The sequence below is a fragment of the Scyliorhinus canicula genome, chromosome 2 (assembly GCF_902713615.1).
Source record: "Scyliorhinus canicula chromosome 2, sScyCan1.1, whole genome shotgun sequence".
NCBI lineage: Eukaryota > Metazoa > Chordata > Chondrichthyes > Carcharhiniformes > Scyliorhinidae > Scyliorhinus > Scyliorhinus canicula.
The window spans coordinates 203,611,963-203,639,763 of NC_052147.1; the positions used below are offsets into that span (position 1 = coordinate 203,611,963).

Here is a 27,801-nt window from a genome sequence, read left to right on the forward strand (position 1 = left end):
GCGTGGTTCACAGTGAGAGGGGATGTATGACGGAAGGGTTGGGGTTAAAAGGGGAGGGAGAGGTTAAAAGAGGGCAAGGAGGATTGAGGGGGGGGTGAAGGGAGGGTTGGGTGTCACATGGCAAGTTGGGGGGTTGATGCTCGTCTGGGGGCAGTAAAGTCTCGGGGAGGGGCGGTGTTGGTGTCTCTTCACTCATGCTGCCTCATGCAGGTCGTTGACCTTTTTACGGCACTGGAAGCTAGTGCTCCTGGCCACACCTCCGGAGCTTACAGCCACTGCCATCTCGTCCCAGGCAGCACTGGCTGCCCTGTACCTGACCCTCTGGGACTCTCGGGGGAACAGGACATCTCTCCTGGCCCCTAGTGCGTCTAGTACTCTCCCCAGGTTTGTATCCCCGAATCTTGTGCCCGGTCCCCTGAGCGCCATTGGTGCAAGCTGACTAGTGTTGGCTGAGCAAGTGCTGTTTAAGTGCTACTCAGTCTTGTTAGCGGGCGGCTGCTGAGCATGGTGTCGGCGAATCAGCTGGAGAGCCTTCATTTGCGGCAAGAAAACTGTGGGGCCTTATTAAACGGACCAATTAACGTTGAATAGTTTTGCTGGCCTCATTGGGCTGAGTGCCGGGAAGCTCGCGGCAGTTCCACTCTTAGAAATCTTTCCAGAGAATTACGGCGCCCCATAGCTGCCATTACTGAAACAGCCATTTTCCTGACGAGCAAAAGAACTCCTTTGACTGCCTTGCCAGAATCCAGCACCATTCCCTTAAAAGCACAAAACGTTTGTTCTTCCAACAAAGCATCTCAGTACTTCTGTTAATTCTGCGCCAGCAAAAGTAATTCAAAGGCATTCACCTGGAAGTTAGGTGGCTAATCCTTTAAATAGCATGAGTGGGAGTGTCCTTCATGCAACTGAACCTTCATCTGGCAGTGATTGAGAGGGAGTTAACTGGACTCTGCAGTCCAAACTGCCAGGTTGTGTGCCATATCAGCATTATATACTGTTTGATATCACTATCCACCACTCAGCATCTTTCTCACACACATGGACATCTACGTGGAAGAAGCCAGTTGCAAATGGGCAACTTTTTTCAGTTCAGGAATTCCAGAGCACCAGCAACAGCACTATAGAACATAGAACATAGAACGATACAGCGCAGTACAGGCCCTTCGGCCCACAATGTTGCACCGACATGGGAATGAAAGCCTATTTCACATCCTTTATCCCTGCAACATGTGTGAGGTGGAAGTGTTTGATAGTGAATCATAGTGACAAAAATGTATTCCATTCCCAGCACTAATATCCTCCAAACTGCATTTTTAAAAGTACTTTTGCGCAACCATTAGCAGGGTATTATTCTATATTTGTTCAATTGTTATCAGTGAAATTTAACATTATTACAGATGTCAACTTTGGTGAAATGTAAGTCATTAGATCTTTTCTTTATGAAATCAAACTGCTTAGATAAGTTTTGATATTCTATATTTTTTAAAGCGCTTCCAATTTATTTTATGGTCATGTTAATGAAAATTTATTTTGGTCAAATTTTTCTTCTCCTTTGAAAACTTTATTTAAAGTCTTTGCCACTGAATGTCAAATGATCAATGAATTATAATGAACTATAATGAGTTGTAAATATTTCTACTCATAAACTATATGGACCAGCAGAGGGTATATTGCTTATAATCCATATCGACCCAAAGAAGGCGTATTAGAGTAATATTTGAAATATATATTTTAACCAATCAAAAGTACTTGTCTTAGGCATGATTGAATGCTATGCAAGAGAACATACGTCAACTGAACATTTCCCTGCTGTCTTGAATGTTATCATGATGTATTTTGCCAGCAGTAGTACATCTATCATAGATGGACTTAAAACTTACACAAAATGTACATTCTCATTAATGATGAGTGGCTAATTCATCTTACCACAGCATAATTAATGTTTTTTCCACAGAATAATTTTTCATTGTTTGTTGTGATGCATTTTCAACATTTTTTGTTACCTTTTCTCTATCTGCATGCCTATCACGATGTCATTTCCAAAAGATCTATGTAAGTATTAACCTGGTTTAATGTTTGCTTGCAGTTTGTGTTCCTTTACAAGGTTGGCTTATAACAGCATTTCAGGACTTCAGCATTTGTGATCAATCATGCACCAGAACTTGATTTTTTGATAATTGCACATGTTTAGAAAGCACAAAGAAAAAGGAGGTACATAATTAATATCCAATTATTTTACTGTTAACTATTTTAATCCTCTAATGTATGCAGACATTTAATGGTGGCTTCTCTTTGGTTTCAACCTCCTTTTTGAATGAAGTTATTGATTTTGCTTGGAACTCGGAGTCTGTGACTCCAAAGTCTATTGTCTGTCTGCATAAATTAGTTAAAAGCAAGTTACAGAAATATTGGTGGTATAATGATTACACAGTCTTGTGATGCAGTGGTTAGCATCCCTATCTCTGAGCCAGAAACTCTAGGTTCTCGTCTACTCTAGGACTTCACAGTCACGGAAGATATGTTCATAACGTAGCCAAACAGGTTGATTATCAACCTGTAAATCCTTCTAGGGTATGGCAAGCAGTAAAAGTGAGAGAGTCTCCTGGTCAGCCATATGATGTAATGTAATGCTCCTCAAGCTGTAGCCTCTGGTTAACGATCTGTTCCAAGCTACAGAAACAGACATTAGCGTGAGCAATTTTTTGTCAGAAATTAATGAATGAATGACTTTTTATAACGCTTTTTCACACGTGAAATTGTTACTATAGGGTTTATTGGTTCTACTGGGTGTTGAAGTGCCATGGGTTAGCATAGAGGGTATGACTGGCTATTTGTGGTGCATGAAGGGAGGCATGAGTAAGAACTTTTGAACTTTCCTTTCAAAAGGTTTCCTCATCCATACTGTAGTTCACAATACCTCTGAATGACCATGAACCACAATTCATTGAAAAGCTGGTTCAACTCCATGAAAATTGCAGAGGACTAGGAGATGCCTTTCCCCACAGTGGAACAAGCTAGGTCAGGAGTTCAGGGTATGGGCTTGCGACCTGCACCAGCCCACACCCTTATCCCACACTGTCGAAATTTGGGGTGTCAGGAATGGGACTGGGAATCCCAGAATTGGTTCCAGGCTGCCATTCTTAAAAGTCTGCAGAGTTTCCCTGATTGTATAAAAATGTAACTCGTCGAGTTCAATATCTGGGCTTACTGTCTGTCACAGTTCCTGTCCTTTGAAGGTAAAGATGCTTTAAACTGAAAGATGGGGGTGGGAAAAGGGGGAGGCCTTGCTAGATTACCACAAAGGGGGAGAAAAATCTCACTCCACATTGACAGGGTCAATAAAAGAACATTTCTTGTGGCATTCATGGTGCAATTGGAATGCCAGAGCTTGTCATGCTTGAAAAAGCACAGAATATCATGTCTGCAAAGAATAGGTAGGAGAGACAAGCAAAGTGGAGAGAGTGAAATACATGTACAATATTTGTAGTCAATGTACTTCCTTAATTTTTTGTACTTGCAATTCCTTTTTACTGGTTTTTAGATTGCAGATATATTTCAAATAAATGTTCTCATGGTTACCTCGATCTGTGTCGTCTCCACTATTATAAATAAATTGAATAGCATTAACGGTGAATATACTTATATACTGCTAGGTTTACTGTGAAGTGGAGCTGAAACGTAAAGCACTTGTGCAAGCCAATTCTGACTTAGCTGCTGCTGCAGAGAAACTTGAAGTCATTAGGAAAAAGCTTGCAGTAAGTACTATGAATTGTAATTAACCTCCAATTAAATATATTTTGTTTTTATAAAAAATAATTTATTAAAAGGCTATGCTGTGCATTGTAAATTAACTTATTTGTGAATTGCTTCAGAAATTGCGGTGTCAATTTGATTGAGTAAATCTATTTACAAACTGCAGTGAGATGAACCTACCAAAGTAACTATCATTCAGTAACTCCGACAATGTTTGTTCCTTTATCTTTACATTCTTAGATATGGTTAAATTGCAATGTATAGCGCAGGATCACAGGTTATGTTAGCTACCAAGTCATATGCAGTAGAAACTCTGATGCAATTGCTGTGGCTGGATTATAAACCAATTATAATACTGACTACTATGAATCTAGTTCCTGGTGAATTGACCTTGATAACTCTTGAATAGTGCAGCAGTCATTCAATGTCAAAAACATTGATAAATCATAATTTACTTTTGGCAGCACGCTGATGCAGTGGTTAGCATTGCTGCCTCACAGCGCCGAGGACCCAAGTTCGATCCCGGCTCTGGGTCACTGTCCGTGTGCAGTTTGCACATTCACCCCGTGTTTGCATGTGTTTTGCCCCCACAACCCAAAAATGTGCAGGGTAGGTGGATTGGCCATGCTAAATTGCCCCTTAATTGGAAAAAATGAATTGGGTACTCTAAATTTATTTATTTTTAAATCATAATTTACTTTCATTTGATTTGTTCTGAAATTAAAATCAATTTTTTTAATGTATTCTTTGTTTTTAACACTTATTTCATTTTGTATGCATGACACTCACCATGGAAGCCTACAGTAACTGCTTATGGATAGCACACTGGAGAAAATACAGATGATAATATTTATGTCCATGAACAGTTCCTTGAGGAAAACAAAAGAGATAATCATATTAAGAAGACAAAATCTTTTCTTAGAACTATTTTCACCAGATATCACTAAATCTATTATCATAGAACATAGAACAGAACATAGAGCAATACAGCACAGAACAGGCCCTTCAGCCCACGATGTTGTGCCGACCATTTATCCTAATCTAAGATCAACTTAACCTACGCCCCTTCAATTTACTGCTGTCCATGTGTCTAAGAGTTGCTTAAATGTCCCTAATGGCTCGGACTCCACCACCTCTACTGGCAGTGTATTCCACACACTCACCACTCTCTGTGTAAAGAACCTACCTCTGATATCTCCCCTATACCGTCCTCCAATCAACTTAAAATTATGTCCCTCGTGACAGCCATTTCCACCCTGGGGAAAAGTCTCCGGCTATCCACTCGATTGCTATGGTCCAAGATCACTCCTTCAATCACTCGGACCTGCGACCTCTGCACCTCCGAACACTTCTCCAACCACTACATCGAGCTCTTCAGGGGTGCCACAGCTCCTTCGATGGCCTTCGTGTGGTCCTCCCGCATCTCCTTCCTCTGCTGGCGGAACTCCTCCTTTATAAAAGCCATTAACTGCTCCATCTGGCACCAGCCCTTCCACCTCCACCATCCTTACACCGGCTGCTGCCAACTCTTTGGCCAGTTCTCTCACCGTCTTCTACCAGGTTTGGTAACCAGTGGACCTACCACTCCCGGAGGAAACTACTCCTCCGATCTTCAACTACACCTTTACTTCAAAATTACACCCAATATCGGGTAAAAAGAGCTCTTTCCTATGCCTTCGAGCAGGAGCTGCCCTGTGTGTGACCACTCACATCATGGCCACCACCAGAAGTAGACTTCCATTTCAAGGTGTCTACTATTTACCCTCAAACCAATTTCAATCGGAGCAATCTTATTCAATTTGACTGCATTCAATCATGGAATCATAGAATGGTTACAGCTCAGAAAGAGCATATTTGGCCATTGAATCTGTGCCACCTCTCTGGAAGAGGAGATTTGATAGTCCCATTTCCACCATCCTTTTCAGGTTGTCCTGCAAAATACATATTTGTGGGGATATATATCATGGTGTAGTCATCATCACTGGATTAGTAATTTAGATTTTAAAAATTCCCGGTTTAGGTCACTGTCTGTGCGGATTCTGCACATTCGCCCTGTGTCTGCGTGGGTGTTTCCTCCGGGTGCTGCGGTTTCCTCCCACAAGTCCCGAAGATGTGCTGTTAGGTAATTTGGACATTCTGAATTCTCCCACGGGGTACCTGAACAGGCGCCGGATTGTGGCGACTACGGGATTTTCATAGTAACTTAATTGCGGTGTTCATGTAGGCCTACTTGTGACAATAATAAAGATTATTATTATAAATAATCTGGAATTGAAAGCTAGTCTCAGGAATGGTGCCATGAACTATCATCAATTATTATATTTAAAAACTCATCTGGTTCACTAATGTCTTCAGAGAAGAGAACTGCCATCCTTCTTTTGTCTGGATCACATATGACCTCATCCCATAGCAAAGAGACTCTTAACTGCCCTCTGAAATGGCATAAAAGCCATTCAGTTCATGGGAAATTAGGGATAAATAACAAATGCTGGCTTTGCCAGTGAGGTGCATAAAATATTTTTTAATCCAATATAAATTCACACTGGCGGGTGAAAGCAGAACTAGGGGGCATAGCCTCAAAATAAGGGGAAGTAGATTTAGGACTGGGCTCAGGAGGAACCTCTTCACCCAAATGGTTGTGAATCTATGGAATTCCCTGGCCAGTGAAGCAGTTGAGGCTCCTTCATTAAATGTTTTCAAGATAAAGATGGGTACTTTTTGGAGAATAAAGGAATAAAGGGTGATGGTATTCGGGCTGGAAAGTGGAGCTGAGTCCACAAAAGATCAGCCATGATCTCATTGAATGGCGGAGCAGGCTCGAGGGGCTAGATGGCCTACTCCTGCTCCTAGTTCTTATGTATACAAACCTGTTGCTGATGCATAATTGTTCAGTTTAAAAAAAATGAAATGACAAGATTTTTAATATTTTACAGTACAATGTATATGAAATATTGACCACACCAATTAATACTGACAGTTATGGAGTGACACATTGTTTAAGTCACCAATGTTATGCCACTGTGATCACTTCTTTTGTGGCAGCCAAAGAATTATGTGTTTGATGTGAAGAATGGAATTTGGAGCATAAGAAAGCTAAAAGATCATCTTATGGTATGAATCTGGCCTACTCAAAACTACCACATTAATGCAACTTTCCTTTTAGCCTCCCATTTCCTTATGGGGAGGCAGTGGTGTAGTGGTATTGTCACTGGATTAGTAATCCAGACGCTCAGAGTAATGCTCTGGTGACATGGATTTAAATCCAGATCGGGCAGATGGAATTTGAATTCAATAAAAATCTGGAATTAAAAGTCTAATGACGACCAGGTTGTACCAGATCATGTTTCTGCCCTGCTATTTGTTTACCAAATGTGTATTTTGGGGTGGCATGGTAGCGCAGTGGTTAGCACAGTTGTTTCACAGCTCCAGTGTCCCAGATTCGATTCCTGGCTTGGGTCACTGATGTGTGGATCTGCATATTTTCCCCGTGTCTGCGTGGGTTTCCTCTGGGTGCTCCGGTTTCTTCCCACAGTCCAAAGATGTGCAGGGTAGGTGAATTGGCCATGCTAAATTGCCCTTAGTCCAAAAAGGTTAGGTGGGGTTACTGGGTTATGGGGATGGGGTGGCGATGTAGCCTGAAGTAGGGTACTCCTTCCAGGGGCCAGTGCAGACTCAATGGGCTGAATGGCCTCCTTCTACACTGTAAATTCTATGATTCTATGATTTTTAATTGATTCCCCCCGCCCCCCTGCCCCACATGCCAGCAAAGGTGGACGGGTGACCTATGAAAGTTGCTTTATAAATCTACATGCAGCACAAAGGAGCTCTGGGTGATTTCTCCAATTCGTCCCTGTTAAGAATTGGTTAAGAATCACCTTGCTTCTTGAAATGAAAATCGCTTATTGTCACAAGTAGACTTCAATGAAGTTACTGTGAAAAGCCCCTAGTCGCCACATTCCGGCGCCTGTTCAGGGAGGCTGGTACGGGAATTGAACCGTGCTGCTGGCCTGCCTTGGTCTGCTTTAAAAGCCAGCGATTTAGCCCAGTGTGCTAAACCAGCCCCGCTGGTTCTTCTGTTGTAGATACATTGGTATATACATTGATATATAGAGAATTGAGAATAAAATTCTTGTAGCTCCATAATCTGTTGCGAGTATGGGCTGGATTTTAGTCCTGGGGTTGAGGCCCTGATATCGGTTGCATTTCCTGGTCCCAATCTCACATTGTGGTAGAATCTCATGCCCAAAGTGATTTTGTTATGAGCTGTTCAGTTTGAAGCCAGGGAGCACACTCGTAATCCAATAAAAAAGAGAGACTAGACAAGATCGCAAAAGTTAAAAGTACATAAAAGTTAAAATAATAATTATTGAAGACACTGGTAAAAAGAAAGTTGGGAAAAGACGAGGGCAATAACCTTTTCATTTAAAATTGTACTTAAGTATTTAGCTTTGTGGTGTAGATTGAATAACAGGTATTAAAGCTACCTCGAGTTTGCATAACGTTATTATTCTCGTATTATTGCTTCACTCAACGTCATAATGTGTAAACTGAAAGTTTTAAACACTCCTTTAAGATTCTGGTTGGAAAATTCTGGAATTTCTCTCGTCCCAGATTAAGTAGAAAGCAGAATTTTCCACTTTGATGGAATCTCACTTTGGCAGGGTGGGAATTCCACCCACAACTGTGGTATGACAATGACCCAGGTCAATTCAGAGTTATTGCCATATTTGTCGCAGGTTATTGACTGGATTGTTGTCTCTGCAGGAGATTTTGGGCTGGATTCTCTGCTGTCAGGATTGTCCGTTGCACTGATGGCCCACAATGGGAAACCCCATTGGCCGGTTGGCGAGACGGAGAATCCCGGGGGTGCGCCACACCAGATATCTGGTGGGGCAGGACAGAGAATCCCGCCCCTTGTCTGGAGGCCAGGGGAAAGAAGCCACAAGCCTCTGATGCATTGAGTTAGATTCCATAGATTTCCATTGCTCCTAAAACATAGAATGTTTGCACCCCATCCCTCTACTCTTCTCCCTTTCTTCAAAATTGCATTGGGAAGCTTGTGCAAATCCGATGGAAAATCTTTCTCAATATCTGTAATGCGAGAAGGACATTGTACCTTCTACTGGGTAGCTCAAAGTTTGCACAGAAGTTACATTCAGACAAGGGATATGGGTTTACCTATGTTAGTCCGACTATGTGAAAAAGGAAATTTGACTGGTATTATCCTATCACAAATTACAATTGAGAGCTGACATTGATGGGGTTGTGGATATATCTGAATTCCAAAAGTGCATTCACCTTACTAAGGAGGTCATTGTGATTTGGGGAGATGGCCAAGAAGACATCTTTGAAGTAAAAATGCAACAAATACATCTGGATTGAATATTCTGATAAGTATTTTAAAGTTTTCTCATCCAAATCAGTTATAATTACACTTAAAGAAAAACAAATATTTATGAACTCCAATTAATTCAGATTGCCTTAGACATAGCCAACACAATCTTTAGTGCTGATTTTTCTGTCCCTCAGAACCTTGTCATAATTTTTTGATTATTTAGATTGCTGAAAACATAACTAAAACTGTTATCTTGTTTATTTAAAAAAATCACCAAGCCCATTTCGCAAAAGTGTCATTAACAAACAGAATTTTATAGTTATAACTACTTTTGTGGCATGGTGTTCAAAGGATTGCATGCATTCACAGCATCATGAATATTAAAAAATGAACACCTAAAAACGCAAGCCATCATGCCATTGTCCTATACATCATGGATCGTTGCATAAGTTGTAACAACCAAGATTCTTTTAAAATATTTCTCAAAAATTATATATTTTTTTAGTTTTCATAAGTGTAGAGTTACTACATCTTTGAATGTTAGTAATCTATAATAACGTAGCAACAGCCAAACCATGAAAAGAGTAACGTTTTCAGTTATAACAGAATTCATTAAAATGGAGGAATCTAGTTAAATGCTGGGTATGAAGTGTGTTTTAAATTGCACCTGATGATTAAGAACAAATGTACTGGGCATTTAATGTGTAGAAGGACTGCAAGATAATTAACTGGCATGCATAAAGATTCATGCTTTAGACAAAATTTTAATTTCGCACATAAATGTGCCTGATGTAGGCAGCATTTAATCACATAGCTGACAGGAGTAACTACTTTCATTTAACCTTGACTGAAGATCATGAATTCTAACAGGTTTAATTGGATACATCATTTAACAGAATGAACAGAACAAATTTTCTTCAATTCATAGGTTCTGATTGACATGCACCAGCAATAAGGCCTAGTACAATTAAAGCTGATCTGCATTTGTGGCCCTGGCAGACATTGCCATAGTGATGTGACACTGTTTGATCATCATGGCACCAAAACTTGATTGAACTTTCACTTGTTTTGAAAAGGGCAGCACTTCAAATACAAAGAGATTCAGAGACAAAATGTAGCTACTTTGAAATTATCTGCAAACATCAAAATATGCATCTGCATTTATTCGAAGACTACTAATATAAATGTGTAAAGAAAAAAGTACATATGCTTTTTCATATTTAAAATCATTTATATTACTCAAAAATAGCATAGAGGCAGCAGCATTTTCCTCCTACATTTGAAATAGCAAATACAAATTAATATTTATATTGAAAACTTCATTTATATTATCTTCATTTTAATATTACAAGATGAAATTTAAAGTCTGTCTTTTCAAACATAAGAATTATTTCTGATCTCAGCATTCTGTCTTAAATAAAATCTTATAAGAATAAATTGTATACATGTTTAATGGATAATTTCCAAAAATGCATGGTAATATACTTATCATGCATGCTTGAAAATAGCCTTTAAATATTGTACACTATTTACTCTGAGGATAGATCATCTACGTAAAAGATTAACTCTGTTTCTATCCACACAAATGCTACTTCATTTTCTGAGTATTTCCAGTATTTTCTGTTTTTATTTTGTATTTCCAGCCTCTGTAGTATTTTTAATTATAATTATATAATTTAAGACCAATTTGAGGAGGAATTCTCTTCCCCAGTGAATAATGGAGGCTCATAGAATATATTCAAGGCTGAGTTAGACAGATTTTTGATCGACAAGGGAGGCAAGAGTTCTGGGCGGCAGGCAGAAAATTGGAGGCAAGGCCACCGCCATATCTGGTTTGACGTTGTTGAATGGTGAAGCAGACCTGAGGGGCTGAATGGCCTACTCCTCCTACTTCTTATGTTCTGACATGAGTTCGACACTGCTGAAAGAGAGTCCACATGAATAATAGATTAATCAAACAAGTAGTATTTGTCAACATTTTATTTGTTCTTTATCCCCTATCCTCAATGGAACATGATTTTAACTGTTTTTATTTCAACTTAAAACTATTTCAGAAATTAAAGTACTATGGAAGACATTTTTGTGATGTAATTTCTCATTTCAAGTTTTTTCTGCATAATTCTGTCTCCAATGGATTTGCAGATTAACTATTTACCCATTTCTTTTCTCTCATGGACATAGTTTAATTTTTGTTTTGACTGGGAAATTGTCCAGCTTTTGAATGACATGGTGAAAGTTTCTATGTTATTCGTAGTGATCTGCAGTCATGTTGGCTGCCTTAGTGAGCAGCCAATGATTAAGTGACCAAGGATGTGATCAAACGACCACGCTGCGCTGGAAAAGCAGTGACCACAGCGCAGCATGGCCAATAGAAGCTCCTTGGATCTACCTGGCTCGCGACACCTCGTGAGATCTAACGTGATCTTGTGAGAATGTTGCGATGTAAATCCCGCCCATTGTAGGCAGGATTATTTTTTGGCAAATCTGCATATTAAAGCGAGACAGCTAGCCTCACTTTAATGTGCAGTTTCACAAGGTACCTGAGGAGTTGGGATCTATCCCCTTCGATAGACCTCGGGTGAGCACCATTTGATACTGGTCTCCACAAACGGAGACCAGACGGGACGACACTTGTGGGGGCCTCCCAGGGGTTTGGAAGCCCCCAGGTGTATTCCCTTTGGGCAGGGTTATACACTGCTGGTATCACTTGGGCACCCTAGCACTGCTAACCTGGCACCATGGTAGTGCCACCTGGATGCCAGCCTGACATTGCCAAGGTGCCTAGGTGGCACTACCAGCTGGCAGCGGCACTGACATGGTTGCCTTTTTTTTTTTGCAGTGGTGATCAGGCCAGGGGTGCCCTGTGTGGGTATTGGGAGGTGCCAAGGGGCTACCCCATAGTAACCATCCCATAGTGCTTTGGAGATGGGGGGGGGGGGGGGAGGTTTTAAATGGCATCCCGATCTCTCACTACACTGAGGAGTTCTGGTGAGAAGAGCTTCTCAGTGCACAAAACGAGGCTATGTGCTTCCTTCCCCATCTAAGCAGGGTACTATTTTATAACATTGTATTTCTCAGCACTGCTCGCTGGGAAACTCGCGGCTAAACGTGCTCCCTATTTAGTTAACTCCCACCGTTCTTATAATGTGCCAAATAAAATCACCAAAATGAATGAATAATTCAAATATTATTTACATGAGTAATAAATGATAGTGCCAATTGAAAATTGTGGCACATCTCGAGGGGAAATCGGACCTCTATGACAGGGGCATTTCACTGTCAAAAGTTCTGCATTTAAAACCAGTAAGAACATGCTGACACCCAGAAGGGAAAACCAGTAAATCTTGGAAAATGACTGGCACTGATCCGAACTGATCTTGTAGACCTTAAAATGGAACTCCATTTTGGACCGGCACCAGCCCTTTCCTAAGAGTTTTTGGTCTTTCATTTTGAGACAGAACAATGTGTTGATTTTTTAAACGGCGTGCGTGCAAGGAGTTTAATTCTTTCATCAGGCAGGTGCAGAGTAACAATCACGCAGGTTACTTAATGTCAGAAAGCTTTGGGTGGGAAAAATAGAGGCTCAGGCCAGAAAAGGCCCAAAAGATTATTTTAGACTTTCTATTTGTGGTAGCAAGAGCAAGATTGTTGGAATGGACTATCAACTTACAGACTTTGTTTTAATTCTAACTACTTTTCATGATTGAAAGGAATTGGACATGAGCCTGACTGGATTAACAGCGGCCTTTGAAAGGGCTACATCTGAAAAAGTCCGTTGTCAGGATGAAGTGAACAAAAGCAATAAGACAATAGAACTGGCTAACAGATTAGTAAAAGGTCTAGAGGTGAGACCATATAAAACCTTGTGGTGCAGAAATATACCTATTATTTTGCGGGGTTGTTCATCTCAAAATGGTTCCAATAATTTAAAACAGCTAAACTGCTTTAAATATTTTAATACATAAATACTCAGTTCTTTTTTAACATACTCTTCTTCTTCCACTATTTAATAAAATGTTAGCTTAATTGTTAAAACAGAAATACTGCAATGTAAAATGAGTATTTCTCATAATATTATTGGTAAGAAGCAAGCTGTTCAGCTTCATTTTCATCAAAAGAAAAAAAGTATGATTTAGCAGTCTATGGGCGGTATTCTCCCCCCCCCCCCCCCCCACGCTGGGTGGGAGAATCGCAGGGGCGCCCCGACCCCCGCACGCAATTCTCCCACCCCATCGAAACCAGCGCCACGCAAAGCGGCGATTCTCCGGCCCGGATGGGTGGGAGGGGGGCTCCTTCACCTCGGGAGGGGGGGGGGGGGGGGGGGGGGGGGGGCTCCAAAGGGGTCTGGCCCACGATCGGGGCCCACCGATCAGCGGGCCGGCCTTCCCCCCCCCACCCCACCCCCCCTCCCCCGGCCTACATTCTGCCGCAGCCGGCCCCTGAACACCCACGCCATATTGCGTCGGGGCCGGTACACGTAAGACGTTCCCCACGCATGTGCAGGATGGCGCGGCCCAACTGGCACCGCGTAGGGACGCTGGAGTGGCGTGTACCACTCCAGCGCCGTGCTGGCCCCCTGTGGGGTCAGAATAGGTCGTGCCCGGGCCCTGTTCACAGTGTTGTGAAGTGCGACAGCGTTCACAACGGCGCAGGCACTTGGTCCGCAGAGCGGAGAATCGCCCCCAATATGTTTCTTGCATTCTGCTATGTGAACATTTTTGATCTTTCTGATTTTTTGTGGTTTTTCATACCTTAGTCAGAGAATGTACGCTGGGCTCAGTCTGTCACACAGTACCATGAGCAGGAGGAAACTCTATGTGGAGATGTTCTCTTGATGACAGCTTTCATTTCTTATGCTGGTTCTTTCTCAAAGAAGTATCGCTATGAGCTTGTTCAAAACATGTGGATGCCTTATCTGAGAAGCCAAAAGGTAGGTATTTCTGTTGCTAATAGTAAAATGTCCTTGGAACAATTTTTATCATAAAAATTAATAACATAATCTCATTAGTATTAGTGATCTTTATTGTGCTTATGTCACTTTTTAAAATGTTCTGATTGTACAAAGATTGTACAAAGATCAGAGACAGTTTAAAAAACTTTGGTCAGATCCACTGAAGGCTTATCTCCTGGAACTGAAGTCGATTTAGTTGATTATAAATTTGTTTTTAATAAAAAGGCTGGGTTTATCTACACAGTGAAATAGCACAAGTGGTACAAATAAGCTAAAGAAATTCGGCATGCCTGCATCGACTCTCGCAAACTTCTACAGATGGGCGATAGAGAGCATTCTATCCGGCTGCATCACAGCTTGGTATGGCAACTGCTCAGTCCAAGATAGCAAGAAACTGCAGAGTGTGGTGAATTCAGCCCAACGCATCACAGAAACTTGCCACCCCCACATTGATTCTGTATACACCTCCCGCTGCCTCAGGAAGGCAGACAGCATTATCAGAGACCCCTCCCACCCAGGCATTGCCTTCTCCCAGACCCTTCCATCAGGCAGAAGGTACAGAAGTCTGAAGACCCGCACATCCAGACAGAGGAACAGCTTCTTCCCCACAGCTACAAGACTGCTCAACAACTCCCCCTTGGACTGATCTGTTCCCTGTCAGAACACTATTCACGACGCCCTGTGCTGCTCTTGCTCATGCATTTGCTTTGTTTGACCCCTTGTTCCACACTGTGACCAATCACTGTTTGTCAATGTACCATTTGTCAATGCTCCCTGTTGATTATTCTTATGTCTACTATGTACGTACTGTGTACGTTCCCTCAGCCGTAGAAAAATACTTCTCACTGTACTTTGGTACATGTGACAATAAATCAAATCAAATCAAATATATTTTTATGACACTACAATATTATTTAATTTGTGTTTGCTGATATGCCAGCTGAAATATGATTTTTTTTTCTTAATAAGGATTTTATTGAGGTATTTTTGGTTTTACAACAACAAAATAAACAATGTACATTTATCTATAAACATAGTGCAAAAGCCTGCTTCCTCCCTTACAGGTCCCACCTTTATTAACCCCCTACTCTAAGGTAAACTAACTTCCCCTTCTGCTGACGATTAATTTTCCGCAAAGAAGTCAACGAACGGTTGCCACCTCCGAGCGAACCCTAACGTTGACCCTCTCAAGGCGAACTTGATTTTCTCCAAGCAGAGAAAGCTAGCCATGTGTAATGAACTCCAATTGGCTTTATTGGTTGGCCAATTGGAGTATGAGCTCCCTCAATGATAGCTCATTGAGGGGGCCCATATAATCACCTGTGTAGGCTTTGTGAGCCAGTCTTAAGTTGACTGGACAGCTAGCAGCACTGTTTGTAGCTGCTCCTGTAATATCGTTATTGTAAATAAATATTGGTGTGGTGACGGAACTCCTGCCTCCCGTGGATTACTACACCATGTCAGATAGCCAGGTTTCCGACTCAGGGGTTTGAGTCCCTCCAAGCTAATAATATCCGTCTCCGGGCTACCAGGGAAGTAAAGGCCAGAATGTCTGCCTCTTTCTCCTCCTGGATTCCCGGATCTTCCGACACATCGAAAATCGCCACCTCTGGACTCAGTGCCACCCTTGTTTTTAACACCGTGGACATGACGTCCGCAAACCCCTGCCAGAATCCCCTAAACTTTGGACATGTCCAGAACATGTGGTCCTCCCGCACACTTTGCACACCTGGCTTCTACCCCAAAGAATCTGCTCATCCGGGCCACTCTCATGTGAGCCTGGTGAACAACCTTGAATTGTATCAGGCTGAGCCTGGCACATGTTGTGGACGCGTTGACTCTACTCAACACGTCTGCCCATAGACCATCCTCTATCTCTCCTCCCAGCTCCTCTTCCCACTTGCGTTTCAGCTCATCAGTCTGCGCATCCTCTGACCCTATGAGCTCCCTGTCGATGTCGGAGATCTTCCCTTCTCACATGCACACTCTGGAAACTACCCTGTCCTGTATCCCCCTTGGTGGCAGGAGTGGGAATGTTGAGACCTGCCTACGTAGGAAGGCCCCCACCTGCAGGTACCTAAATTTGTTTCCTCTCGCCAATCCAAATTTCTCCTCCGGCTCCTTCAAGCTAGGAAAGCTCCCTTCTATAAACATATCCCCCATCCTCTCAATCCCTGCTCTCTGCCATCTCCGAAACCCCCCCGTCCATCCTTCCCGGGGCAAACCGGGGATTATTACAAATTGGAGACCAGACCGATGGTCCCTCCGCTCCCACATGTTTCCTCCAGACTCTCAGGGCCGCCACCACCACAGGGCTGGTGGAGTACCGTGCCGGCAGGAACGGCATAGGCGCCGTTATCAACACCCCCAAGCTGGTGCTCTTGCATGGTGCCGCCTCCCTATGCTCCCATGCCGACCCTAGGCCCATGACCCACTTCCTGATCATGGCTATATTCGCCGTCCAATAATAGTTACTGAAGTTTGGCAGCGCCAGCCTGCCCTCTCCCCGACTCCACTCAAGCATCCCATTTTTTACTTGCGGTGTCTTGCCCCCCCCCCCCCCCCCCCCTCCCCTTACAAAGCCAGTGATCACTTTGTTGACCCATTTAAAAAAGACCACGGAATAAAGATGGGGAGACACTGAAACACGAACAGGAATCTCGGGAGGACCGTCATTTTCACTTTCTGCACCCTCCCAGCTAGTGACAACGGGAGCGCGTCCCACCTTCGGGAATCATCCTTCATTTGGTCTAGTAGTCGGGGCAGTATTTAGTTTGTTCAGCCGTTCCCATTCCCTAGATACCGAAAGCTTCCCCCCACCACTCTAAACGGAAGTTCCCCCAGTCACCTCTCCTGTCCCGTCGCCTGGACCGCAAACATCTCACTTTTCCCCAAATTTAGTTTATACCCCGAAAACCGGCAAAATTCCCTTAAATTCCTCATGGTTTCCTCCATCCCCTCTGCTGGGTCCGATATATACAGGATCAGGTCGTCTGCGTAAAGCGAGACTCTGTGCTCCACCACCACCACCAACCCCCCCCCCCCCCCCCCCCCCCCCCCCCCCGCCAAACCAGCCCCTTGAAGCTCCCAGAGCAATTGCGAACGACTTTATGGCTAACGCGTACAACAGTGGGGAGAAGGGGTATCCCTGTCTCATTCCCCGATGCAGACTAAATTAGTCCGATGTTGTCCTATTTGTCCGTACGCTCGCCACAGGAGCCTGATACAGCAACCTGACCCAGTCAATAAAGCCGCTCCCAAATCCGAACTGTCCCTGTTCCTCCCACAGATATTCACATTCTACTCGATCAAACGCCTTCTCTGCGTTTGTTGCGACCACTACCTCCACCTCCCTACATTCCGGGGGCATCACGATCACATTTAACATCCTTCTTAGATTGGCCACCAACTACCTTCCCTTAACAAACCCCTTGTGGTCCTCCATAATAACGTCCGGAACACAATTCTCAATCCTAGAGGCCAAAACTTTGGCCAGCGGTTTGGCGTTCACATTCAATAGAGATATCGGCCTGTCAGACCCACACAGCTCCGCGTCCTTGTCTCGCTTCAGGAGCAGCAAAATCGTGGCCTGTGACATTGTCGGGGGAAGCACCCCTCTCTCCCTTGCCTTATTTAATGTCCTCATCAACAGCGGCCCCAATATCCCAGAGAACGTTTTATAGAACTTCACTGGGTACCCGTCCAGCCCCAGGGATTTGCCCGACTGCATGGCCTTCAACCCCTCCGCTATCTTTTTGATCCTGATCGGACCCCCAGCCCTTCTACCAGCCCCCCCGTCCACCTTCGGGAAATTCAGCTCCCAAGGAAGTGCCTCATCACCTCCGGCCCACTCCTTAAACACCTTATTCACCCCCTGCTGAGTCTCCAACTAGGTTCCCATCTCCATCCTTTACTTTCCCTATCTCCCTGGCTGCCTCCCTCTTTCCATGCCGCTGTGCAAGCATTCTGATGGCCTTCTCTCCATGCTCATAAATCGCACCCCTTGCCTTTCTCAGCTGCTCTACCGCCCTCCCTGTGGTTAACAAGCCGAACTCCGCATGTAGCCTCTGCCGTTCCCTTAAAAGCCCTGCCTCTGGAGTCTCCGCATACCTTCTGTCGACCTGTAGTATCTCCTTTACCAGTTGGTCCGTCTCTGAACTGTCTACCTTCTCCCTGTGGGCCCGTATCGAGATCAGCTGCCCTCTAACCATCGCCTTCAATGCCTCCCAGACCGCCGTTGCTGAAATTTTGCCCGTGTCATTGACCTCCAGGTAATTCTGAATACATTTCCTCAACAGCCTGCACACCTCTTTGTCAGCTAAAAGTACAACGTCTAACCTCCAGTGCGGGCACTGGTTACCGTCTTTACTAACCTGTAGGTCAACCCAGTGCGAGGCATGGTCTGAGATTGTGTTCGCCGAGTACCCCATATTCACCACCCCCGTCAGTAGAGCCCTGCTCTGAATAAAGAAATGAATCCGGGAATACACTTTATGCACATGTGAGTAGAAGGAGAACTTCTTCACTGTCGGCTGCCCAATTCTCCATGGGTCCCCCCCCCCCTCCCCCGCATCTGCTCCATGAACCCTTTTATTTCCTTTGCCATTGCTGGCACCCTGCCCGTTTTTGAGCTTGACCGGTCTAAACCAGGGTCAATAACTGTGTTGAAGTCCCCTCCCATGACCAGCTTATGCGAATGCAGGTTCGGAATCTTCCCCAGAATCCTCTTTATAAGCTCCACATCGTCCCAATTTTACACATAAACATTTACTAGTACCGCCTCCAATTTCCCACTGGCCATGATGTACCGGCCGCCCACATCCAAAACTATTCTTCCCGCCTCAAACACCACTCGCTTGTTGATCAAGATCGCAACCCCTCTAGTCTTCGAGTCTAGTCCCGAGTGAAAAACCTGTCCGACCCAACCTTTCCTTAATTTAATCTGGTCAGCCACTCTGAGGTGTGTCTCCTGCAGCATTACCACGTCCGCCTTCAGTCCTCTCAAATGCACGAACACGCCCATTTAGCTCTTGTACATTTCAGGTGATCAGTCTAGTTGGGGGGACTCATCGCCACTCCCCCCTTCGCTGATCAGCCATCCCCTCTCTTGGGCCAGTGTCCAGCCCGCACCCCACGCCTCGGCCCCTGACCTCCTCTCTGTCCCTCAGCAAAAGTCCCTCCCTCGTCAGCAGAACATTTCCCCCCCTTTCCTCCATCCCCTCCCCCCCCCCCCCCCAGTAACAGCACAATGTAAATCAACCCCTTTGATAAGCCTAACATCTGCTCACCCCCCACTATGCTTCCATGAGCTAGCCCACCTAGCTACCTTGGTGGCCCTCTCCCCTGGCACCAGACATTCTCCCACCAATTATTCCCTCCCCCCCCCCCGCTCTTACACACATATTCAAATGAAAACCGAGTCCCAACACAATTGCCCGACAGAAAAAAACCCTCAGCTAAACAAAGAAAAGATCAAGCAAAAGATCCAGCATCTAGGCAAACACACCTCCATCCCCCAACAGTGCAAATGTAAACTTTAACTCACTCAGCTCTGCAATTGGCCCCAAATCAATACAAATAATGTCCGAAGAACGAGAAACTTTTTTAAACAAGAAAGTTGCAGCAAAGTTCAAAGTTCTCAGTCTGCCACCAGTCCTTTCCTTTTCGTGAAGCCCAGGTTTTCCTTTCCTTAGGTGACTCGAAATAAAAATGTTGCTCCTCGTATGTGACCCAGAGACAGACCGGATGCAACAGTCCGAACTTCACCTTTTTCTTAAAAAGGGTCGACCTTATCTGATTAAACCCCGCTCTCCTCATGGCCACCTCCGCACTCAGGTCCTGATAGATCCACATGATACTGTTGTCCCATTTGCAGCTCCGTGTCTGCTTGGCCCACCGTAAAACACGCTCCTTATCCAAATACCTGTGGAATCTCACCACCATTGCCCTCGGGGGGGGGGGGGGGGGGGGGTCTCCCATTCGCGGCTCCCTCGCGAGCGCTCTGTGAGCCCTGTCCACCTCGAAGGGTCGAGGGAATGTTCCAACCCCCAGCAGCTTCTCGAACAAGCCCGCTATGTATGCCCCAGCACCGCTCCTTCAGACCCCTCCAGGAGCCCAACTATGCTCAAGTTCTTCCGGCAGAACCTATTCTCTAGGTCCTCCACCTTCTCCAGGAGCCTTTTCTGCTGGTCTCTCAGCATCCCCACCTCCAACCCCATCGCTGTTTGATGGCCTCCTGGTCAGCCAGCGCCTTCTCTACTTTCTGGATCGCCCAAACTTGGGCATCCAATCTAAGCTCCAGCTGTGAAATTGTTTCTTTAATCGGGTCCAAGCGGTCCCGCTTCTGCTTGGCGAAGCCCTCCTGGATAGCTTGCATCAGCTGCTCCGTTGACCGCTGGGTCGACAAGCCAGAGCGCCGGTCGCCCACCATGCAGTCCCGCTGCAGCTTCATCCCAAGCCTTCTCTGTTCTTCTGTTTCTCCCTTTGTGAGCACTTCTAGTCCTCCTCTCCATGCACCGATGTGGGAATCCAGTATACAATGGCCTCTGTCATCGATTTTTCAAATCAAGTCCGGTAAAAAATCGGGGGTAAAGGTCCAAAAGTCCGACCCGAGCGGGAGCCACCAAATGTGTGACTTACTCCTTCATAGCCGCCACTGGAAGTCCCTAAAATAGGATTTTAAAAGTTTTTTTTTGTTTTATTCTGACACTAACGAGCGTATTCATGGCTCTTAGATGCTTTGGTGTATGCCTATGCCTCTCAAACTGAAGCCCAGCTTAATGAAACTACTCTGGTAATTTACTATTTACACGGCCTTCAGATTCTTGTAATTTCTGATAGTTCTCTTTCTTTAGTAAACTTTGCAACAATTCCAGTTCTCAGATTCAGAATACAGAATACTCCAGCTTGGAGTTCCAGGGCTCTTCTACTCTCAATGTTTCTTCCAAGTGGTGTTCAACATGAAAGGAATACCGGCACTTTGGGGGATGTCTCCCAGCTGATTAGGGTGCCCTGGTGGCACTGCCATCACTGGCAGTGCTGCAGTCCCTGGCTGGCATTGGGCACCACCAGGGCCCCTAGTCACCTGGAAGACACCCCCCAAAGTGCCGGTACACCTGGTCCATGTTTGTGGAAACTGGTGCCAAACAATGCCTGCTCGGGGTATCCGAGGCGAGGCCGTTTGATCCCGGGCACTGGGTAGATCAGACATATTCAAGTGAGACTAACTGCCTCTGTGGGCAGGATCCAGATTGCGACGTCTCGTGAGATTGCGTTAGATCTTACAAGGCATGACGAGACTGATAATTCTTGCGAGAGGCTTCTCGCGAGATTTACCAGCCTCGTTGCATCCCGGATCGGTGCAAAGTTTCTGACCATCTTAAATATGACGAGTAGGGTAGGGAGGCCTGTAGTAGGAACTGTGATTTTTTACGTCAGTGGTTCTGTGTTCCCATTTTAGTCAAAGAGTACCTGTTCATAGAATTTTTATAGATTTCATAGAATTTACAGTGCAGAAGGAGGCCATTCGGCCCATCGAGTCTGCACCGGCTCTTGGAAAGAGCACCCTTTCCAAACCCACACCTCCACCCTATCCCCATAACCCAATAACCCCACCCAACACTAAGGCCAATTTTGGACACTAAGGGCAATTTATCATGACCAATCCACCTAACCTGCACATCTTTGGATTGTGGGAGGAAACCGGAGCACCCGGAGGAAACCCACGCACACACGGGGAGAACGTGCAGAGTCCGCACAGATAGTGACCCAAGCCAGAATCAAACCTGGGACCCTGGAGCTGTGAAGCAATTGTGCTAACCACTGTGCTACCACTGTACACCATGCAAAACTAGGTGTACTTGGGAATGTGGGGCCCAGCTTGGAGTTCCAGGTTTGGATCACACCTTCTACCACAGTCTCTTAAGCTTTATTGGGGAATGATTTTGTTAAATTTTTAACATTTTATACAAAATTATAAAACAAACAAAAAACCCTTAACCAAACATAAACCCCAAACAAGTCCCCAAAACAACCTTCCAACTCGTGAAACAAAAAAACAAAAAAAAACCCACTTACTTATTCACCCCAACCCCCTTCCCCCCCCCCCAACAGCTAACAGTGACCAATTCTTTAAATGCATTATAAACGACTGCCACCTCCAGTGGAAACCTTCAATCAACCCACTCGGTGTATTTGACCTTCTTGAGGTACAGAACCTCTTACAAAACCTCTAAGCACGCTGAGGCACTCAGCGTAGTCGCCAACCTGCATTCCAGCAGGATACGCCTCCACACTACCAACGAGGCCAAGACAAGGACATCTGCCCCCTCCGAAGCTCCAGCACACCTGAAACCCCACAAATAGCCACCAGAGGGCTGGGCTCAAGTTCAATATTTAGGATCGCCGATATGGGTTGAAAAAGGACCTCCAGAAATCCACCAGCTTAAAACAGGACCAAAACATGTGCGTCTGGTGTGCAGGCCACCCTCGGGCAATGCTCGCACCATTCTTCCACTCCCTCAAAAAAAAACTCATCCTGGCCTTACAAATCTGTTGGAGTTCTTTGAAGAGGTAACCAGTACAGTTGAGAAGTGGGAGCCAAGCCAGTCGATGTGGTATATTTGGAAATTCAGAAGGCGTTTGACAAAGTCCCGCATTAGAGATTATTGTGCAAAATTAAAGCCTATGGGATTGGGGGAAATGTATTGAGGTGGATATAAAACTGGTTGGCAGAGAGGAAACAAAGAATAGGAATTAATGGGTCCTTTTCAAATTGGAAGGCAGTAACTAGTGGGGTACCACAGGGATCGGTGCTGGGACCCCAGCTACTCACAATATATATTAATGATTTGGATCAGTAACAAAATGTAACATCTCAAAGTTTGCAGATGATTCCAAATTAGGTGGAAGAGTGAATTGTGACGAGGATGCAGGGATCATACAGTAAGATCTGGACAGGCTGGGCGAGTGGGCAAATCAATGACAGATGCAGTATAATTTGGATAAGTGTGAGGTTATTCACTTTGGAAGCAAAAACAGGAAGGCAGATTACTACTTGAATGGTTGTAAATTGGGAGAGGGGAGTGTGCAGCGGGACCTGGGTGTCCTTGTGCACCATTCGCTGAAGGTAAGCATGCAGGTGCAGCAGGCGATAAAGAAGGCTAATGGTATGTTGGCCTTCATTGCGAGAGGTTTCGAGTATAGAAGCAGGGTTGTGTTGCTGCAATTATACAGGGCCTTGGTGAGGCCACACTTGGAGTATTGTGTGCAGTTTTGGTCTCTTCTGAGGAAGGATGTTCTTGCTCTCGAGGGAGTGCAGCGAAGGTTTACCAGACTGATTCCAGGGATGGTGGGACTGTCATATGAGGAGAGATTGACTAGGTTGAGATTGTGCTCGCTGGAGTTCAGAAGAATGAGGGAGGATCTCATAGAGACTTATAAAATTCATACAGGACTAGACAGGGAAGATGTTACTAATGATGGATGTGTCTAAAACCAGGGGTCACAGTCTGAGGATTCAGGGTAAACCATTTCGGACAGAGATAAGGAGACATTTCTTCACCCAAAGAGTAGTGAGCATGTGGAATTCATTACCACAGGAAGTAGTTGATGCTAAAACATTTAATATATTCAAGAGGCGGCTGGATATAGTACTTGGGGAGAATGGGATCAAAGGCAATGGGGAGAAAACAGGATTAGGCTATAGAGTTGGATGATCAGCCATGATCGTGATGAATGGCGGAGCAGTCTCGAAGGGCCAGATGGCCTCCTCCCGCTCCTATCTTCTATGTATGTAAAACCTACTTTTAACTGGATAAGATGCAGTCTCGCACATGACAACGTGGCATTTACACTCCATACCCCACCTCCAGTATTGGCCCCAACTCCCCCGTCCATTTAGCTTTCATCCTTTCCACCGAGCTCAACTCCTCTCCTATGATCTGCCCACACATGCCCAATGTATTGCCCTCCTCCGAGCCCGAATAGGAAAGAATGCTCTCCAATAAGAATGATGGCGGCACCACCAGGAAATCCGAAAAAAACTCTTAACAAAGCTCCTCACCCAGCGGTACCTCAATCTGTCCGAGCCCAGCAGCCCAAATTTCTCCTTCAGCTCCTCCACGCTGGCAAACTACCTATCCAAGAATAAACCATCCAATCCCAGGAGCTCTCTCACTCTCCATGCACCAAATGTGGCATTTAGCCTTGCTGGCTCAAACAGGTGGTTAGCACAAATGGGATCCAACCATGAGCAGCCCCAAACTTAAAATGCTGGCGGAGTTGCCTGCATATGTTTAGTGTGGATACCACCACTGGGTTCGTTGAGTACCTTGCCGGAGTCAACGTTAAGGTTGTCATTATCAATGCCCCCAAACCTGTCCCCTTACATTTTTTTTTATAAATGTTTTTATTCAGTTTTCGTATTTTATATTGAACAAATTACAAATTGTTAGGAGAGAGAAAAAAAAAAACAAACAAAAACAAACACGCAAAAATTAACATACATATTTACAGGTAAGCATCTTCGTAGTAGTAACTGCGCCCCCCCCCCCCCCCTCAACATGTTTATTTAGCTTGGTTTTGGGCCTTAGCTAGCCATCGAACCCCCGTAACGAACCTGTAAGCCCCCCCCCCCCCCTCCCGCTACCTTCCCCCGACTATTCTTCCTCTTGTACATTGGCCACAAATAGGTCCCGGAACAGTTGCATGAATGGCTCCCACGTTCTGTGGAAGCCGTCGTCCGACCCTCGGATGGCAAATTTGATTTTCTCCATTTGGAGAGATTCCGAGAGGTCGGACAGCCAGTCCGCAGCTCTGGGCGGTGCTGCTGACCGCCAGCCAAACAGGATTCTACGGCGGGCGATCAGGGAGGCAAAGGCAAGGGCATCCGCCCTCCTCCCCAGGAATAGATCTGGCTGTTCTGAAACCCCGAAGACCGCCACTATCGGGCATGGCTCCACCCTCACTCCCACCACTTTGGACACCTGTCCCCTTACATGACCCCGACTCAATCTGAACCCAGAGAGCCCCAGGCCTCTGCACAACCACAACACCTTTTCCAGGTTAGCCACCTAATAATAATACAACAGATTTGGCAGTGCTAGACCTCCAGCCTGTCTCTCCCTCCAGAGAACCCCCCTCCGAATCCTCGGGGCCTTACCCACCCAAATAAAGCCTGAAATAAGATTCCTCAGAAAAAAGACTTGGGCAGGAACACCAGGAGACACTGAAATCAAAATAGGAACCTCAGCAAGATGTTCATCTTAACCGATTGAACGTGACCCGCCAACGATAACGGGAGAGTACCCCACCTCGGCAAGTCAGCCTAAACTCTACTCACCAGGTTCATTTAATTCAACCTCCAAAGCTGTGCCCAATACCCGGCACCTGAACCCCCAAGTATTGAAAACTGGTCCCCACCAACCAAAACAGCAACCCCCCCAATCCGGCTTCCCTCCCTGATGCATTGACCACAAAATGTTCGCTCTTCCCTATGTTCAACTTATAACCGGAGAAGGCACAGAAGATCTTCAAAATATCCATTATATTCCCTATAGACGACCCCAGGTCCCTAACGTACAGCAGCAAATCGTCTGCATATAACGACACCCTATGTTCCACCCCACCTCTAATGATCCTGCAGCATGATCTAATAATAATAATCGCTTATTGTCACAAGTAGGCTTCAATGAAGTTACTGTGAAAAGCCCCTAGTTGCCACATTCCAGCATTGTTCTGCATTATAAGCCAGCTGTTTAGCCCACTGTGCTAACCCAGCCTGGTTGGGGGCGAATGAGCAAATCAATGACAGATGCAGTGTAATTTGGATAAGTGAAGCAACAATAGGAAGACAGATTCCGACATGAATGGTTGTAAATTGGGAGAGGAGAGTGTGCAGTGGGACCTGGATGTTCTTGAAGGTAAGCATGCAGGTGCAGCAGGCGGTAAAGAAGGCTAATGGTATGTTGGCCTTCATTGTGAGAGGATTTGAGTACAGAAGCAGGGATGTGTTGCTACAGTTATACAGGGCTTTGGTGAGTATTGTGGGCAGTTTAGTTCTCCTTTTCTTAGGAAGGATGTTCTTGCTCTCGAGGGAGTGTAGCGAAGGTTTACGAGAATGGACTGTCATATGAGGGGAGATTGACGAGGTTAGGATTGTTCTCGCTGGAGTTCAGAAGAATGAGGGGGTTTCTCATGGAGACTTATAAAATTCTTTTTTTTTTAAACAAACATTTATTAATGCATTTCTGGTTTTATAACAACAAAAGATACAAATACAAATGTAAACATAATTCAGTGCGTAACACCCCCCTCCATCTCTCGCTGTTCCTGCCTAAGCCAAATAAAAATAACCTAACTTCCCCTGACCCCCTTACTCCCTAACACCCCCCCCCCCCACCCCCCAATTTAATCTGCTAACAGTTTAGTTTTCCCCGAAGAAGTTGATAAACGGCTGCCACCTCCGAACGAACCCGAACAGTGATCCTCTCAGGGCAAATTTCATTTTCTCAAGCCTGAGAAGCCTATACCCCTGATTTCGGGGCTTTGGGTGCCTCCACGCTAATAAGATCCATCTCAGGGCTACCAAGGAGGCAGAGGCCAAGACGTCGACCTCTCTCGTCCCCTGGACTCCCAGGTCTTCTGACACAAATCGCCACCTCTGCACTCAGTGCCACCATTGTTTTTAGTGCCGTGGACATGACATCGGCAAATCCCTGCCAGAACCCCCTGAGCTTCGAACATGCCCAAAACATGGGGTCATGATTTGCGGGCCCTCCTGCACACCTCACACACCTGTCCTCCACCCCAAAAAACCTGCTCATCCGGGCCACCGTCATGTGTGCCCGGTAAACCACCTTGAATTGTATCAGGCTGAGTGTGGCAGATGATGAGGATGTGTTCACTCTGCTCAGAGAATCCTCCCACAGACCCACCTCTGACCCCTTTCCCAACTCATCTTCCCATTTACGCTTTAACATACCTATCTCGGTTTCCTCCCACTCCATAAGTTCTTTATAGATTTCAAATACCTTCCCCTCCCCCACTCCCATTCCAGAGACTACCTTGTCCTGTATCCTCTGTGGTGGTAGAAGCGGAAACGTTGACACCTGCCTTCGCAAAAAATCCCTCACCTGTAGATAACGCAGCACGGTAGCATTGTATATAGCACAATTGCTTCACAGCTCCAGGGTCCCAGGTTCGATTCCGGCTTGGGTTACTGTCTGTGCGGAGTCTGCACGTCCTCCCCATGTGTGTGTGGGTTTCCTCCGGGTGCTCCGGTTTCCTCCCACAGTCCAAAGATGTGCAGGATAGGTGGATTGGCCATGATAAATTGCCCTTGGTATCCAAAATTGTCCTTAGTGTTGGGTGGGGTTACTGGGTTATTGGATACGGTGGAGGTGTTAACCTTCGGTAGGGTGCTCTTTCCAAGAGACGGTGCAGACTCGATGGGCCGAATGGCCACCTTCTGCACTGTAAATTCTATGATAAGGAAATCCTTTCCCCCCTGGCAATTCAAACTGTTCTTTCAGATCCTCCAAACAGGGAAAGCTCCCACCAATAAACAGAGCTCCCAGGCTCTCAACCCCTGCTGTATGCCACCTCCGAAACCCCCATCCATCCTCCCCGGGACAAACCGGTGATTCCCACAAATTGGAGCCCACACCGACGCTCCCTCCACTCCCATATGCTTCCTCCACTGTCCCCAAACTCTCAGGGCTGCCACTACCACTGGGCTTGTGGAGTACCGGGCCGGTGAGAA

The 27,801-nt window shown here is 45.4% G+C and overlaps 1 protein-coding gene across 1 annotated transcript in view; it reads left to right on the forward strand.

Annotated features, from left to right (window-relative positions):
* The window catches only part of LOC119962304 (dynein heavy chain 11, axonemal-like), a 690,045-nt gene that overhangs the window by 560,107 nt on the left and 102,137 nt on the right, over positions 1-27,801 (forward strand). Inside the window, exons 45-47 of the mRNA XM_038790290.1 lie at positions 3,654-3,755; positions 12,799-12,933; positions 13,845-14,018. Coding sequence (XP_038646218.1) covers positions 3,654-3,755; positions 12,799-12,933; positions 13,845-14,018 — 411 coding nt within the window. The remainder of the gene's footprint in view (positions 1-3,653; positions 3,756-12,798; positions 12,934-13,844; positions 14,019-27,801) is intronic.